Source organism: Coloeus monedula (assembly GCF_965178545.1).
Source record: "Coloeus monedula genome assembly, chromosome: 2".
Classification (NCBI taxonomy): domain Eukaryota; kingdom Metazoa; phylum Chordata; class Aves; order Passeriformes; family Corvidae; genus Coloeus; species Coloeus monedula.
The window spans coordinates 105,562,231-105,579,593 of NC_138782.1; the positions used below are offsets into that span (position 1 = coordinate 105,562,231).

The 17,363-nt window shown below is 39.7% G+C and overlaps 1 protein-coding gene across 1 annotated transcript in view; it reads right to left on the minus strand.

Moving 5' to 3' along the window:
* Window positions 1–13,262, minus strand: part of NOL10 (nucleolar protein 10) — a 50,451-nt gene extending 37,189 nt beyond the window's left edge. The window contains exons 1-11 of the mRNA XM_082299420.1: window positions 13,176–13,262; window positions 12,696–12,741; window positions 11,841–11,939; window positions 10,963–11,040; window positions 9,133–9,170; window positions 5,646–5,782; window positions 4,853–4,918; window positions 2,646–2,706; window positions 2,055–2,140; window positions 1,616–1,694; window positions 258–407 (exon numbers count right to left, since the gene is read on the minus strand). Of these exons, the coding sequence (XP_082155546.1) occupies window positions 258–407; window positions 1,616–1,694; window positions 2,055–2,140; window positions 2,646–2,706; window positions 4,853–4,918; window positions 5,646–5,782; window positions 9,133–9,170; window positions 10,963–11,040; window positions 11,841–11,939; window positions 12,696–12,741; window positions 13,176–13,241 (906 nt within the window). The 5' untranslated portion in view covers window positions 13,242–13,262. The remainder of the gene's footprint in view (window positions 1–257; window positions 408–1,615; window positions 1,695–2,054; window positions 2,141–2,645; window positions 2,707–4,852; window positions 4,919–5,645; window positions 5,783–9,132; window positions 9,171–10,962; window positions 11,041–11,840; window positions 11,940–12,695; window positions 12,742–13,175) is intronic.
* Window positions 13,263–17,363: the final 4,101 nt, after the last annotated feature.

Consider the following 17,363-nt stretch of genomic DNA (forward strand, 5'->3'; position numbering starts at 1 on the left):
CCTAAGACTGTATCTTTATACCTGACAGCCTATTGAATAACTTCCCAGATTCTGATTTAGTCAGACAGGACAAAATGCTATGTAAATTAAGAGACATTAAAACCTCAGCTTCCTACACTGAATTTCAGCTTAATTAATCAAGCCGCACAAAAAAATACCCAAAACAACAAAACAAACAAAAAAAAACCTAGAAAAACCCCCAACCCAAATAAAGTAAAAATGTAAAAATCCAAATGCAGCAACATAAAACTACTTACTGTATCTTTGTTCCACATTTTTATTATTCGAGAATCCGCAGAGATAATTAAATCCAACTGATGCTGAAACTGAATTGATTTAATAGGCAGGCCATAGTGGTGATCTTTGACTATTAATGGATTACTAGACCGGAGATCATATAATAGAACCTTGAAGAATAAGAGGCAGATTAAATTTGTAACATTGTAAGATCATGAAGAAGTCATGCCCATCAGATCTTCACTAAATATTTAGCTAAACTTGAGATTTTACTTACATACATAGGTAGGATTTACATAAAATAAGTAATTTTAAATTCTGAAAACAACCTATTAGGTGAGCCCAGTTTATTCTAGCCATGTATTTTAACATCAGCATGCTTCCATCTAGAAAAATTTAAAAATTTAAGATCTAACCATCTTTCTAAAGACTTTTAAATTACTATTGAAAAAAATGAACTTTTTTTTTTTATTTCAAGACTCTTAGTATTTCATAATTAGTAACATTTCACTTTCAGATTCTTGTGTTGCTCTTACACAATTTAAATTTTCAGACTCCCTTCCAGATTCAGTGAATGCAACATTCCCTCAATGAAACACCCCAGAGTGTAAGTTTTGTGTTAAGGAAAGTAGAGTGTACAGGCCCTATCTTCCAGAAACCGGTATTTTTATCTCCAAAATTTCCTATGGAACTTGAGAAAGACCTTAAATCTTTCATATGTAAAGTGCAAATACCCAGAATTTTTGGGAAAAATAATATTCTCGGTTTATTTAATCAGAAACACAGTCTACAATAAAATTTGTCTGACCTGTACACTAGCACAGCAAGTACAATTCTCACACACATATCTGCTCTTGAAGAAGCTACAGTTTTCTAAACCCATGAAAATACTGATGAAGGCAGGAAACAGTCCCCACACTTCCCTTTACAAATATGATGGGAACAATAAATGAATTAAAATGATTTTTCATATTACGATAAGACAGTAAAAATAACAGTTAAAAGACAATAATTTCTGGATTTTTTAACCACCAAGATAAGGGAGAGCACATATGTTGCATTGAAATGGTACTGATAGTCCCAAAAATTAGCAACTTCCCCCACACACTTGACTCAAGTCTTAAGAAAACTGCAAATCTGAAGTTATATAGTTATGAAGTTATGATGATTTTAAGTGGTACCTACAGAATTCTGAAGAGCACAAGCATTTGACAAAATTAAATTGCAGTTTGACTATTACTACTCTATACATGTAATTTATGGTCTTATAACGAGTTGCAGTAATAGAGATATAGTGCACTCAATGTATGATAGGCTGGGATTGGGAATTGCAAGAGCAGGATCTCCTAAGAACTATGATAGATGAAGTCAAATATACCTGCCCAGTAGATGTTCCAACAGCCATATTCAAAGCTCCATCAAATTTCAGTGCTGAAATGGATGGTAAACCTTCTATCCTGCTAAGCACAATGCTTATAGTTAGGCATTCTTTCAATAAAGTCAGCAAATAATTTTTTTAATGTTAAAAATAGCTACATTACTATTGTAAAATAATTTACAGGCATCACTCAGAAATACTACTTCAAAAAGCTGTGCTGTTTACATTCAGAACTTTTATTTGTAAAGAAAAATAGCCACTGCTATTCAGATCAATGTCTAAGAGAACTCCTTTATGATTAAGAAAATCCTTTATTCACACTAGCAATGACAAGAGAAGAGAACAGGCAGGTCATTTTAAAGCAAAATGGGATTTATTTCTAAAAGCAAAACTTCTGAAAAATTCAGAACAACACACTTTACTCACAGCCTTTACTCACTCTGTGTCTGCTGTCACACTGCTTAGTGCACAGTCCAACAGCCCAACTCGATTTCTAGTTCTAGGGTCCCAGCATTCCACTTTACCCTAAACAATTTAGAAAATATGGTTCAAGCTTATGTAGCAGATGCTTGGTATTCTGAAAATGTTTAAATAAAATTATGAATTATCTAATCTAATTAATAATTACCAAAATTTCCTAGGTTGACATGAGTTGTTTTAATAATGACATACAGGCTGCACACATTTCATTTCTAGTTTCTTTCATGGAATCTGAACCAAAATCACTAATTTTCTTAAGATTAATAGGATACACATGCCAGGTAATTTCTACAGATGGCTACACTGCAGAACAAGAGAACATTATTTTCGCTCCCATCTGCAAAATTTCAAGTACTCAGCAACCAAGTAATTCAGGTATTTTATCTGCACTACGCTCTAAAAAGTCATCTGTAACGTATCTATATCTAACATAACAAATGAGACCAATTTAATTAATTCTGTTCATGATTTCCTCTTATCCTCCTGCAAATTAATATAAAAATGAAGCAAACACTACTGCCGTTTTTATAAAAGGAAGGAAAACATTTACCTCAGCCGTTCCCATAGCAAATAAGAAGTGTACAGGATTTATGTCACAGACATTACTCTCTCTACAACAGAAAAAGGAGTGAGTTTAATGACCTCAGAACAATTTAACACATGAACAACTAATAAGATTTCTGTAATCGTGTACACTATTGCTCAGCCTGGAAAAGCAAAAGTTGGAGGGAGGGACAGATGGCCATATAACAACAGCTTCCCATACTTAAGGGAGCTTACTAACAGTTTGGAGCCAGAGACAGTGTTGATTACTTGAAACAGGTAAGGTTCCAACTGGATGTAAGTGTGGTCACCGGTGCACATAAACTACAAGGGACAGAGAGTCTTCAGTAAGACACGTTCCTAGAACCACAAGAACCACTTTATGCTAAGGTGACCAAAAAGGCTTCTCCCAGGATGCATTGTTCTGTTATGTTAATCTATCCCAGTTTGAATTCCCTGGTTGGCTGTCAGCCTCTACCCCTCATCACTCCCCCAGAGTTCCCCATTGGTCCCCGTTCCCTAGTCCCACCTTTTCCCCCCACTCCCAGATAAAACTCTGATCTTTGGGCTCATGTTCACATTTGCCTCTGCAACCTTCAGCAGTGTAGCAGCAATAAATGCTCCTGCTGGAACGCACACAAATGCCTTTCTCAACTCTTTGCTACCGACTGTAACACTGAACCCACCCGTGCTTCTGAGGGTGCACACGGGACCCCACAGAGGTGGGCAGGGACAGTGTTACGTAAGGATAATATTTTTATGCTATAAGGATAATTAAGCACTGGAATGTGTTAGTGATAGAGGCAGGGAAATTTCCATCTTTGGAGTTTTCAAGACCCCCCTGAGAAAATTCATCTGAATTCATATGACCATGCCCTGAGCAGGAGCCTGGGCTCTGAGGTTCTCTCCAGCCTGAACAATCCTGTGTTCTTCTGCCCATATCCACCACCTACCACCAAGCCCTGCCATATCACTCTGCTCCACTGTATTCTTAAACAACTCAACAGGACATGAAGAAATGGCCTCAAGGTGTGCTAGGGGAGGTTCAGATTGGATACCAGGAAAAATTTCTTCACTGGAGGGGTTAACAAGGACTGGAATAGGCTGCTCAGGGAAGTGGTTCAATCACCATCCCTGGAGGTATTTAAAAGACATGTAGATGTGGCATTTGGGGACATGGTCTAGTGGTGGACTTGGCAGTCCTGGGTTAATAGTTGGGCTTGATGATCTTAGAGGTCTTTTCCAACCTAAATGATTTTCTGATTCTAATTACATCAAAAGATCTTTCTGATGACTTATGTTCTAAAGCTTACATCTCCAACATGTTCTTGTGTGACCAATGGTCTCCCTTCTCCCACCCAAGTATCCTGTTTCTCAACAGGGCACCCAAGAGCCCTGTACTTCAACAACAATTCTTCCAAAGTACAAATATTTCTGTCTACACCACTTATCCCAGCACTTTCCAACTACTTCCATTCAAAGGCCTCTACCTCTAATTCTGTAACTCATCCAACTCCCTTGCCTCAAAACCTTCTCAGAACTTAAGTCTCACCTCTCTAATCCACATTCTACACTACACCCTTACCTCTCCCATTCTAGGATTTCCCCTTTTTTTCCTCCTTTTGCTTGTTTTTTATTTTGCCTTCCCAAATACTCCTTCATCCATTAAGCTATCCTGCCCAGTGCACACTAGCTGTTGCCCACCAACAAGCCACTCTATTTAGTGAAGTCTGTTCTTCTAATCTGCCTCTCCCCACATGAAAAAAGCTCAGTTCCTACTTTGGTAGGCTTTTCAAAAGAATCAGACACATGCTGGAGATATAAGAATTCTCTTTGGGCTACTTCAAGAGCAGAAGGACAAAGACATGTCTGGGAAAGTACATACCCTGTGGGTAGATCTCTATATGATGGCTAAATTGAGTAATAATGGCAAAGTTTTAATGAAATGCTCTTATGATCAAGTTATATAATACCCATTTAGTCCACATTAAGCAATTTTAAAACATCCACAAAAGAAAATTCAATTAAACATAAAAACTAGAACAAAAAAAATTTACAGAACATAAAATGAAATGAGACTCAGACTCAGCATATGTTCCTTTTCAACTCTGCAAAGCGTTTGGGCACCAGAGACAGTACTGGTGCTGAGCATGCTTGGAGTCTGCTTCCACCTGGTGGAAAGAAGACAGAGATCATGCATCACACATAACTTACGAAGCTTCAGTTTGCAGGGAGTTCAGAAATCTTCCTTGTTCCAGATTTAGCCTGTACACTTCAGAACTACAAAAGAAAAACCCAAAATTACTTGTCTTACAAATACTGAAAAACACTGCTGTAAGTTCAGAGGCATGGTAAAGATTCACAGCCTAATTTTGCCAAATATACAATTTTCAGAATTCATAATCTACAAGACAAACCTATACATCAGTGTTCAAAATACAGAGAAAAATGTGCATGTTCACCACTTATTTATTATACTTCAATATCCTGCCAATTATTATTTTTACAGGGAAAAGATACATTAACTCTTTTCTCAAGATCTTTTAATTTCCTGTGATTTAAGTTACATCTTGAATTTCTACTTATTTTGCTTGAAACCCTAGCATCTAATTTTATTTTTACTGTGTCTTTTCAGAGACCCAATTATGTGATTTAACATACACTTTACAGCAATGAAACACCAAGCAGGACAGGAAAAGTTATTTAATTTTCCTTACTTAAATGCTAAACACTTTTTAAAGCAGTACACTGGCCTGCAGTTTTTAATACACATATGCAAATACATGATGTACATGGTTTAAGAATCGAAGAAAAAAAGGTTTAAAAACAGCATGGGAAACTGAATTAATTTTAATCTTCCCATATTTTCCACTCTTCCCAGTCTCCATTATTAATTTGGAAGAAATTGCCACTTCTTCCACTTTTTAACTTTTCTAGTATTTGAATGCTTATTTTATTCTTGGAAAACATGGTTAACAAAAGTGAAACAAAATATTCCACTTAATACCTTGCTCCTACGAAATACAGGTCACATGATGGATAGTGGTAAGAGAAATCTCTACCAAATTTTGGTATTCTTGTCCTGTAGTAATGGCCATGCTGTGAATGAAACTCCACAAATCTGCCACACTGCAGGAAGACAATCTGAAAATAAAATAGAAAGCACTGAAACACACAGAAACAGACAAGGATCTCCCCAACTTGTCTTACAATGCAAACTTAATTACTTTTTTTCAGACTCACAGAGGCTTATCACAACTTATTCAAACAATTTCTACTAAAATGACAGGATCAACTATTGCTTCATCGTTCTCACTAGCCACAGCGAAGAGTTTGCAATAAAAGCAGCACAGTTATCTTGTGTTCTGCTGCACTAAAACTAACATCTCTACTTACTTCAGGACACTACAGGTACAAAAGTACAAAGCCATGCAGACACCAGTATGTCCATATGTACTAAGCACATGAACTACACATCCTGATGCACGGCAGTGTTCCAATAAATGACACCAATGATCTTTCTGCATTTTTGTTCTTTGCCAACTAAATAAGAACATTGTTTCTTTCTGAAACGTAGACAAACATCTCAGTCCTGGAAAAACATACACGGAGGCATTACTAGAGAACTCAATCTATCTCAGTAAATAAAATAGGCCAGGACCTGCTGTTACACTTCTGATGGCAGGTTAACACGGCACACACCCACAGGAAGGGATTCTTCCTGCTCCAGACACATTTTCACCCACATCACCTGTTGCACTCATGCTGTGCCTCAAACCATGGCCAGGAACTGTGCAATGGAGGAAGAGCTGGCCTGGCCCAAACTCATGCCATGAATGATAATCACAGCCAAACTCTGAGCCTCATCCCTATTTAGCTTAGATTAGAAAAGTGCTAGTTTAGTTTAGCCTGTGTAGTATATGCATTTTCTAAAAATGAAGGTCTACAATTTTCTACTGCTGAATTACACTTCTAGCAATGCAAATAAGGATGAGAAACTCAGGGAAGGTGAGGTACAAAAGTTACTTTAAATCTGTCACCTTTATTTATAAATCTGTATATTCTTCCCTTAAGAGACATGGAGAAAATACTGACCTGGGCTGGCACTTCATGCTCATTTATCCTTAAGTCCTTGTGTGCTTTTTCTGGTATCAGAAAACCCAGTGTTCCAACTTTTAATCATGGACTTACTGCTCTTGGTCCAAGACTAAGCAGAGTATCATCTCAGAATTCTAACTACAACTTCATACAATGTTACAGATACAGTTGCACAGCTAATGTTACACAGTGATGTTGTTCATATACATCCCACTTTATTCTTTGTGTGCCTAATGCCTTTTTGCTTTTACCTGGAGGCTTTAAACAAGCAAAGTTCTTTAGTTATCTGTTTGAAACAATGCCCAAACAAAATCTTTTCTCTATTGTCATTACAGAAGAAGAAATGTCTGCATTTTCATGCAGTACAGAAGACACATAAACTATATTTTACAAATAAACAAAACAAAATTAAACCATATTTAATTTAAACATATCAGTATCACATATTCTTAACCACTAAGTCATCAAAACTTGTTACAAGGAAGACAGAAGATGCAGTTTACTTTCAATTAGAAAAGTGAATTTTCTTCTCACTCACTCTGCCTCCAAAAAGATTTTAGGAAGTTCTTTACAGCTGCCAAAAGCATCCAAATATTCTCCTAATAATTGTCCTACCACTAATAATTTTCTATTTAAATAAAAATTTCTACAATATTGGACTTGAATATATATTCTTGTTCTCTTTCATTAATAGTGGATATAGCTCACTGTAAATGGTGTTTGTCTTTTTTCTTACTAAATAAATTTTGGTCACCAGCAGAAAACTACAACCTGAGGGTAGCAAAAGCATTGGCACCAGTGTGTGGCAAAAATACTATGTGGAAATATAGGTCTTCTGGCAAAAGGCTGTGGGGAAAAAAGAGATCACTCTCTCCCAAGTGTAAAACTTAGTCCAAGGCTAAGACTTTTAAGTCCAACACTTAGAAAAGCACAGAAATGTAACTGGCCTTATCGGTACCAAACTGTATGAAAGAAAACAGGTGCTCTCACTGTGAAAATGCAGGTAAGCCTCAAAGCAACCTTACAGGGACGGCAGGAACAGACCAGGAGAGACACTATTTTCCCTGGCAATGAAAGGATGCTGAGAGCATCAAGAGGGCTCCCAAGACTGACAAGGAACAGAATATGGGGAGTACAAAAAAATCCCTCTTTGCAGTAGCAACAGTAAAAATTTAAGATTTTCCTGGGCAGGTCTGACGGGAACTAAAAATTCTTTACGACAAGGTAGCACAGCACTGCAGTAATTTATTCAGTACATTTGTGGAACCACCACACTGCAGATTTTGACAGAACCGTTAAAGCATTAAAATGATATCTTAAGGTCCCATTCCAATCAATACTTCTACGATTCTAAGAATTTCAAGTGTAATTTCTCAAGTGTCATTCCCTCTTTCTAACATGTCTTTCTAACAACACTGAAGTTTAGTTTCCTAATGATTTATTAAGTTTTAGTAAAATAAAACTGAAAACATAAAGATTGTATGAAGCTGAAAAAGTAGGGCTTCAGTCTGAAATACAGTACCCATTTCAGCTGAAAACACACATGCCTTTCTGTTCATAATCAGCCAGAAACACATTTGGGACACAGCATGTTCCACAGACTCCCAAATAACTATTTGGTGTATACAGCCAGAAACATTTTCCCACAGACAGACAAGTGGGAAGCTACTATAAAGTATTGGTCATTATCTTCTGCTACTTGAATTCATGCACTTCCTTGGAAATCTCACAGGAAAAATGGAAAAAAGCTACAAGGCTAGATGATCACATCTCTGATCAAATAGCAGTATTTATTAAAACAAACCTTTACCTGAAATGGTAAGGTCTCTTCACAGAAAAGAAAGTGTAAAATAAACACTCTGAAGGTGATTCCTTCAGGTACAGCACTTAATTTAAAAATAAATAAAATTAAAAATAAGACCAAAAAAAAAGATGTTACTTCTCTCCACAATTTTTGCCTCACTCATATGCTTATAATCATCATGTCTACAACAACACAGACAAATCAGGTTGTTAACTTAACCCATAGTTATCCCACCTTCCAAAAACAGTCTATGTGTGCATCACTTGTCACAAGGGATTGTGACTAAATGTTAGCCCAGAAAGAATAGTTAATTCCATTTTTCACATTATTTTGCTTGCCAGATAGATCACTATTTGAAGTTTTTCTCTCCAACAGACAAAAGACTTCAAAAGTGGTAAAGCAAATTATAATACAAAGACACAAAGAAAACAAACAAAAGGTACAAAAAATGTTTATCCTGTTTACTGATTTAAAAAAACCATTTTTGTTCCAAAACTTGTGTTGATTGACTGCCCTTACTATATATGAAAATGCATTTTAATATACATACTGAATAATTTTTTCATTTATACACTGAAAACATTAAACATACCTTTGAGTAATCATCTGATAAAATCTCAAACGTAACCACTAGAGGAGAGAGCAAGAGAATTTTGAGTCAACTAAGCAAGCAAACTTATTTGCAAACATTGGCATAATCCTGAAAACATTTACACTCATGCTAATCTTTAGTCATGTAAGTGCTCCCCACAGGTGCCAATTCATAATGCAGGCATTAATCTTTAGCAGGATCTCTAATTATATAACTTCATTTGCAAAATAGTTAAGTATTCTAAAGCTTTAGAAACATAAGAAGCATCCTGTAATCTTTTTATTGTTCTTGTATACTTGACACGTTCCTCAACACAACACTCAGCTGTGTATTTTATTGGTTTGGGAAGGTCTAATCAAATGGTTTTCAGTGTGTGTGTGGTCCATAGAGCTTTGCTAATCCATCAAAGATGATAAAAAATTACATTACTTTGGGCATATATGCATAAACTTGCACATGCAGTCCTTCCAAGGGGTCAGCACGTCCACAAAAGAAGTTCTAAGGCTCAAAAAAATCAAAAATGTGAAAGCTACTGCTCACACTCAACACTAACGTATTGAACTTTGCCTAGTTTTAAATGAGGTGAGTTGGGAACATTAGGGAGTAGCTGCTTCAGCTAAATTGGCTCTATTTAAATGAGATAACTCATTTAAAGTTATCTGAAGTGACTCTATGCTATACTTCAAATTAAACATACTTCTGCAGTGTACTAAGATGCCAGTTCAAAAAAATTTACTTTAAGCTCTAATTACCAGCAAGCATTTATGATTACAATGACTTCTACTCTTTCAAAAAGGGTTTCTGTCTTGCCATACCTTCCTCTCCCCAGCTTCTCTGAAACCCTGCCTAACAGTGCTCCTTCACCCTACATGACTCCTTGTTGTCCTGAGGCAGAGAGCAAAGAAACACCCCCATGCTCTTATTACAGTTTTTATTTTTCACATCACTTTCACATACATCACAGTTAGACCATTTCAATTCTTCTGTAATAAATGTGCTCATCTTCTCATTGCTTTGGTCACCCCTGTAGCCCAGCTTTCAGTCATCAGTCTTCTAATATCCCAGTCTTCAAATAAAAAAACCCCAAAATAACAACCCTCCCACCTACCTCAAAAAAACCCTAAACAAACAAAATAACTCCATAATTCCTCAAATTTAAGCACCCTAAAAGCTCAGAGCTGTGGCAGCTCCTCCCCTGCACTGCCAGCCAATTCTCCCTTTCCCATTGCCTAGATGGTTCCTTGTTCTCACCACAGTTGTTTTCCCACCAAATCAGTAGCTAACAAGGTGTAATTAGGGCCTGGGCCGTGCTACCATCTACCCCTAAGAACCTTGTTCTCAGAAAACAAACAGAAAACCAAACCAGCAAACAAACAAACCAACACCCCTCAGGAAATTCTCTTCACCCTCTAACTCAACTACTGGGCTTGGGCTCCAGAGAGAAAACAGAGCAACCACAGTGCATTCTCCTACCTTACTGTTTCACAGAACAGGTAAGAAGGGAGATCTTGCCACCACCCAGCCATTGTACGTTTGTCACATTCACCAAACAGAACACAGATTTCAGCCACATTCATCCTCTGACCACCACCCTTTCTGACTCAACGTAAATGTTACATCCCTCACACCATTCCAAGCAAGAAAAGAACTTTAAAAGTGGAATAAAAGGGGAAAACACAGAGATGAAGACTAGATGGTTTTACTCCAGATTCTTGTGTTCCCCTGAAACACATTTTGTCCCCTCAGCACAGGCAGCAGAATTTTTGCTTGAGTCCAATCTGAACTATATATGAAAGACATCTTGTACAAACACGCATAGCTTATACTAACCTTCGGAATCTAAGCATCTTTCAAATTTCTGGGATAACTGATAGGTATCAAAACAGCGGACCCTGGGCTTGTAGGTTCCTGAAAGAATAATTCGATGTTTACTTAAATAAAAAAGTTAAACAAAAAGATGACACAAAAGCATTTTTTTAAAGTATAATGTTTTACATATAAAGGCTTTCCTATGTTTCTACTATAAGTCTTCTGACCCCTGACTGGAAAAACACGCCTCTTAGTAAGACAACCTTACAGCCTGGTTTCTGTAAGCACCCTACTTGTACGCAGGTTCTCCTAATTACCACATACGTCATACAGAATATAATAACACCTTCCAGTAAACCAGTAAAATTTTAGCCAGTAAATCTGAAAGACCAAGGCTGCTCATGCTACTAACACCTACTAAAGTATTCATGTTTGGATCCCATTTTGACAGTTACAAAATGCAGCATTAGCCTCCATCCTATAAAACAATACTCAAAACAGTGATGTTCAGAAGTTCTTTAAAGTAAATTTACATACATGCAATAAAAGTAATTCAGAACTTAGTAATTAACTGTATTATAGACGGATTTGTTTTATTAGTTTTTTATTTGTATTATAAACCCTGATGGCAGGGGCGTTGGACTAGATGATCTTCAAAGGTGCCTTACAACCCAAAGCATTCTATGATTCTAAGAATGTCTGTATTCTAAACAGAAGTGTTCCACAGCACCACTACCAAGAAAGCCATTCCATCACATCTTAAGAGTAAGCTTCGAGGATTATGTTCAGTGCTATGGTTAAAAATGAACTCTTACCAATTCTACCTGAATACTAGGTCACTCTGCACTCAAGATTTTCTAGGACTTTTGGCCTCTGTTAGAGAGACTTTGTTAACTCACCAACTGCCATAATATACTGTCCATCTCTTGATACCTTAATCTTTGTGCTAACTGTGGGCATTTCAAAGTCTTGAATAAGTTCAATTCTTCTACGGATATCTGTAAAGAAAAAAAAAAAATTGTAGAGTTAGTACAATTCTATCAGTCCAAAAAGCTGTAATGGTTTCCTAAGGAAGCATGTTGAGTTAATTTGGTATAGAGAATATCTTTTAAAGATATTTTAAGTATAACTAACACATTGTAAGCAGATTAACACAGCCTGCTAACCCTGAGAAGCAGGCTACCTCTGTGCAAGATAAATTAGTAGTCCAAGGTAACTATGTAACAAACTATTATATAATGTAGTCGGAAATACTCATGGCACACTTAGACAATTAAGGTAATATACAATACCTTGTATAAGGTATTCCATCCTCCATTACCTCTATGCATTTTCTCTTGGTTAAGTTTCTTGTATAACACTTCCTATGTTTCCAAATAGCCATTTTTACTCTGTGCAACAAATTTAGGCTGAAATGATGTGGTCCTGCTCTCTAAGATTAGCACAGCATCACAGAGGAGTTTATAGTCTGACTAACGTAAAGGACGACATGGAATTCATTCATCATGTTTCTGCTACAATCCACAACCCAAATATTTAACGTCTGAAATTTAAAACACCACTGGTAATATTCTGTTCACGTGAAGCTATACAGGAAGTTGAAATAACTATCTGTAGTTTAATTCTGTAGTTTTAAAAGTATGACCTAGGGATAACTTCCATGTATCAGTCAGTGAGGAGCCTCCTCTGCACCTGCATGCTGTGTATGTGGAGTAGTTGAGTATTGCTGAGAACCCTGTGAGGGGAAAACTCACCCACATCTTTCTTCTGTAAAGCTCTTTTCTTCCTGTCAGAGAGCCACTGCAAACAAAGGTATACATCAGTCTTGAGCTCATTATTCGTACAGGAACTCGAGAATCACCTAAAGTTTATCCTAACATTTCAAGTATAAGACATATAGGCCACTCTTTTTTTTTCCTTGATTATGTTACAATTTCCATTCCATTGATAAGTTTAACCATTCCACACCAAGAAAACTTACAAGACCTTGTTGCTTACGGGTTCGTGGACTAGCACGCCTACAGTCAGAGGTTCACGCATTCAAACTGCATATCTAGTTTAAGGAACACCTAGAGTTGTTTCTCGGTACCCAACACAAGCGCACATGGACCGGGGCAGCTCAGCCGGGCCGGGCCGGGGCTCGGCTCCAGCGTCGGCACCGCGCGGGTCCAGCTCCGCCGCGGGACCCGGGCCGGGCCGAGCCGGGCCGGGCACATTCCCCGCGCCGCCCTCACCTCCGGGAGGCTCCTGCCGGCGCTCAGGCTGTAGATCTTCACCTCGTTGAGGCTGGAGACCTGCATGGCCGCGGCTGCGCCCGCCTCTTCCCGGGCAGAGGGGAAGCGGAAGGCGAGGCGCTTCCGTCAGCTCGACCGCGCCCGGCGGCGTCCGTGGCCCGGCGGGGCGGGCGGCCCGGGGCCGCGGCTCTGCTCCTGCCTCACACGGGGGAGAACGGGGGAAGCACAGCAAACCAGGGACAGCAAGGTCCGCAGCTCACAGCGAAGCAGCTCTGCTGCTGCCTCCTCCGTGTGCGCTGCCCACGGTCCCCGAGCCCCGGAGCGCGGCGCTGCAGGGGAGGGGATGTGGGGAGAGGGCAGGAGCCGGGGCAGCTGTGTTCCTCTGCACCGGGCCCGTCCTGCGTCCGCACACAAAGAGCGCTGTCTGTCCGTCAGGAGTGTCCGTCAGGCAAACTGTGGTGTCATTCTGGATGGTCTTCGTGTGAACGCAGGAAGGCAGGAGTTGTTCTGGCGGCCTTGGTGGTGGAGGTTAATTTTCTCACCCTGTGGCAAACCGTGTCCATTAGCCATGGAAAACAGCAAGTCCAGGGTTTGCTGATGAGAACCTTGCCAGCTGCCATAAAAAGACACGTTTCTATTGCTTTGTAGCATTGCTGTTGAAAAAAGAAGAAAACAAACCAACATCCAAAATTCCAACCATTCCTTTTCCAATTTACAGGACAAAAAACAAGGACTGAAATAATGTGTGTCCAGTCTATATGCATCTTGAAGAAACAATGAAAACAGCAACTAAATTTTTAACAATGTGTAACTGGCACAAAATGCAATCTGAAGCTGTTTCAAATAAGTTACGCATGGTGTTCCCTGGATGATGTATCGCAACAATGATGATACCAATATGACTAGAAAGAGCTCTGTTTTAGGTTGTGTTAGAGGGCATTAGAACTGAGATTCCTGGGAGATGAGCACACCTAAATATAGGTACCTGTAGGTTTAAGCTAGGTGTTTAAGCTCCCATTTCAGAGAGTTAAAGCTTTACTTGCTTAAATGTAGGTTGTCTAGTGGCATTTGAGATGCTATATGGTATCCAGGGCACCTAGATGGGGCTGACACGAGACCTATGGAAAATCCATACCCTTCTGCAGTGTAATCTAGAGGCCAGGCAGGATGTGCAGGGACATCTCTGGTGGCACTAGAAGCTCAGGCAGAGGAGTGAGTTTCATCAGGTTCCACAGTATAATTAGAGCACCATGAGCTGTTCATAGATATTTACAGCTAAATTTCTGAGTTCACTTGTCCTCTATTCAGGATATCATAAGGAATCCCAAACATTCACAGGGGGTTGTTGATGTTACTTGGGGTGTGCAGAAGGCCTGTGTTATCCTAGAACAGCAGCTTGAAGGCCCAACAGGATATTCCAGGGCACCTCAAAAAGCATTCAGCAGCATCAGAGGTCTGAACCTACAAAGAATTCCTAGAGGTGTAAAACACTGGCAAGAGCTGCTTTGCTGCTAATGTCAATGTTGTAATTATCTAGGTAATTGATTTTGGTTATCTGTTTGAGAAAGATGTCTTGGGAGATACTTCAAGTAGGATATTTCAGTACTCTTAGTGATTGTTTGGAGGCAGCATTTTGCTCCCTCAGTGTGGCATCTGAAGAAGTACTCATAAATACTGAGAGAGGCAAAGCCACAGAAAAGTTCATTGCTCTGATGGATCAAAGGGAGCATAAAGACGCGTGATGATCATGAGGGAATTAGACAGCTCTGAGATCACATGGCACCACATGCAGGGCCAGCCAGGGAAATGAGCTGGCAGAACTGTGTTACCAACCAGACTGCAGCACGCTCCCTGTCCCACAGCTGCCTGCTCCTTCCCCTCCACCTTCACCACTGCCTCATCCAGCCTAAAAATACGTAATGGGGTAAAAAGAAAAAATATTAAAAAGTCGCAGTAAACCCACAAAATATGATAAAGGAAAACATTAAACAGGGCATTGCTTAGACACTAACATCAGGTTTTCTTGGTAATTTTCTTTTAAAACAATAAATTAAGTAGCATGATATTTTTCACATCAATAACAGTAAAAAAGCCACATGAAAAAAAGAAAAATGGCATTCCTGCTATAAAAATGTTCAGGAATGAAGTAGTGTATATTGTAGAATCCAGAAATCCAACAACCCTACAATTTGAATTTTACCTTATTTGTTATAACATCCATCTGTGCAGAAAAAAAATCCCTGAAATCTAGCACCACTGCAGCAAGGAACTTTTCTCATCTGTTAACACTAGTTTCAACTTACACGATTCTAAATTTAAAGAGATTATGAGAATGTAACATTTCTAAAATTAATCATGTAAAGCATTTCCACAGCTTGAGACTGCAGCAGGGATCCAGTGAAAACTGTACTTGGTTTGATATGGGAAGGAACTGCCTTACCTAGGCGATAAGGTCTACTGTGCCTTTCAGACCTGTAAGCTGTGGGTAAATATATATGATATAGATACTTGAACTTCAGTTAAGTATGTTTTCATTATTAAAGTGTATAGTCTAAAGAAACAAACAAAAAAGAAGGAGTAGACAATAATCACTTCCACTGTGAATGCCATCTCACACATCAGTATGTTCATTTTTTTCCATAACTTTCAGAAAACCCTTTATTGTGCCCTAGGGGACACTATGATTGAAAAGAATTAGAATCATAGCATTTATGGAAACTGAATGTCTAATTAGCCCAGAAAGGGAAAAAAAAAACCAAAAAAGCAAGGAAAAAGCCCCCTCAAAATGGTTATTTCAGCTACAGATCTTTTCTGTGTCTTTTTCTGGTGTGCTTTCAGTAAAGACTCTCCTCCTCCACACATGTATTGCTTTTTTATATATCACTAAAAATGTTAAAGAGAAGCAAAGGAAGATGAATCCTTGGCTAATCTAAAGAATCTATAAATTTAGAGCCTAAGACCTTGACCTACATGTTAGCTACCTAAAGCATGTTTTACATGGCATCATTCAGGGTGCCTTGCATCAGCTGCTTCTTCCTAGTGCTGAAGATACTTAAATCTTTTAGGGGCCTTCATTTAAGGTTCTTGGAAGTGTCAAGAGCTCTGCTTCTGTGCGTGACTGCACCTGCCTGGCCCCAGCATCTCAAACCCTCTTGATTTACAACAGGTCGTGTGGAAAACCAAGAGCATCCTTCTGCTTAATTTCTTGTGGGGGCTCAATTTATCTTTGTTACAGAGAAACATGAGTTAAAAATACACCATCTTTTGACAAAAATAAGCCCCAGTAATAGCAGAGATTGCCTAAGTGCTGTATGACAACACAGGAATTAGACCACTCAACTGGAAGATGAGAACTGGATAACCCCCAGTGAGGTGCCTGACTCCCTCTTGCCCAGATGCCTCTCAAAGGCAGGTACAGAGTTTTTAGACTTGCTTCCTTCAGAACATGCCTGCATTAGAAACGCCTGGAGAACATAATTCCACACAACCCATGAAATACTCCCAATGTCTTAACCAAGCTTAACGGAATGTAGGACAAGCTCAAGATTTACTTAAGGACTAAAAGCCACAGCTACACACGAAGGAAGAAGCATCTCCAGGAATGTAAGCATCACTGTCTTGCAGATTCCTGCACCGCGTGTTTGTTAAATAAAGCACCCAAAGAAGTTCCAGAAACAAGAGTTTCCTAGAAGTTTCTTGAATTATTCCAAAACCTTCAGACTTGCTAAAGGTAGTCAGCGTTTAATAAAAACAAATGGCCTCTGCATTATTTGCGCTAGTTTAAAAGACAGCAAAAAGATGCAAAGCTGCCGTAGTCAGAGCTGTGACAGAGCTTTTACGGCACCAGGCGCAGCAGCCCCCCGTGCTCCGGGAGGGAGCCCTGGCGCCCTCGCCCCCGCCCGTGGATGCGGCGGCCGCCCCGCGCCCCGCTGCGCTCTGCTCCGCCCCGACCCTGCCCGGCCGCCGCTCCGGGCACGTCCGCGCCGGGAGCCGCCGGGAGCCGCCGGGAGCCGCCGGGAGCCGCCGGGAGCCGCCGGGCTGGGAGCGGCGCGGGCACGGGGAGCGGCGCCCGCAGGGACGGCAGGGGGGTGAGGCAGCGGGCAGGTGAAGCAGCGGGCAGTGCCCCGCGGGGCCCCGGCAGCCCCCACAGCCGTGCTGGCAGCGCTCGGGCACGGCGGGGCCCGGCGC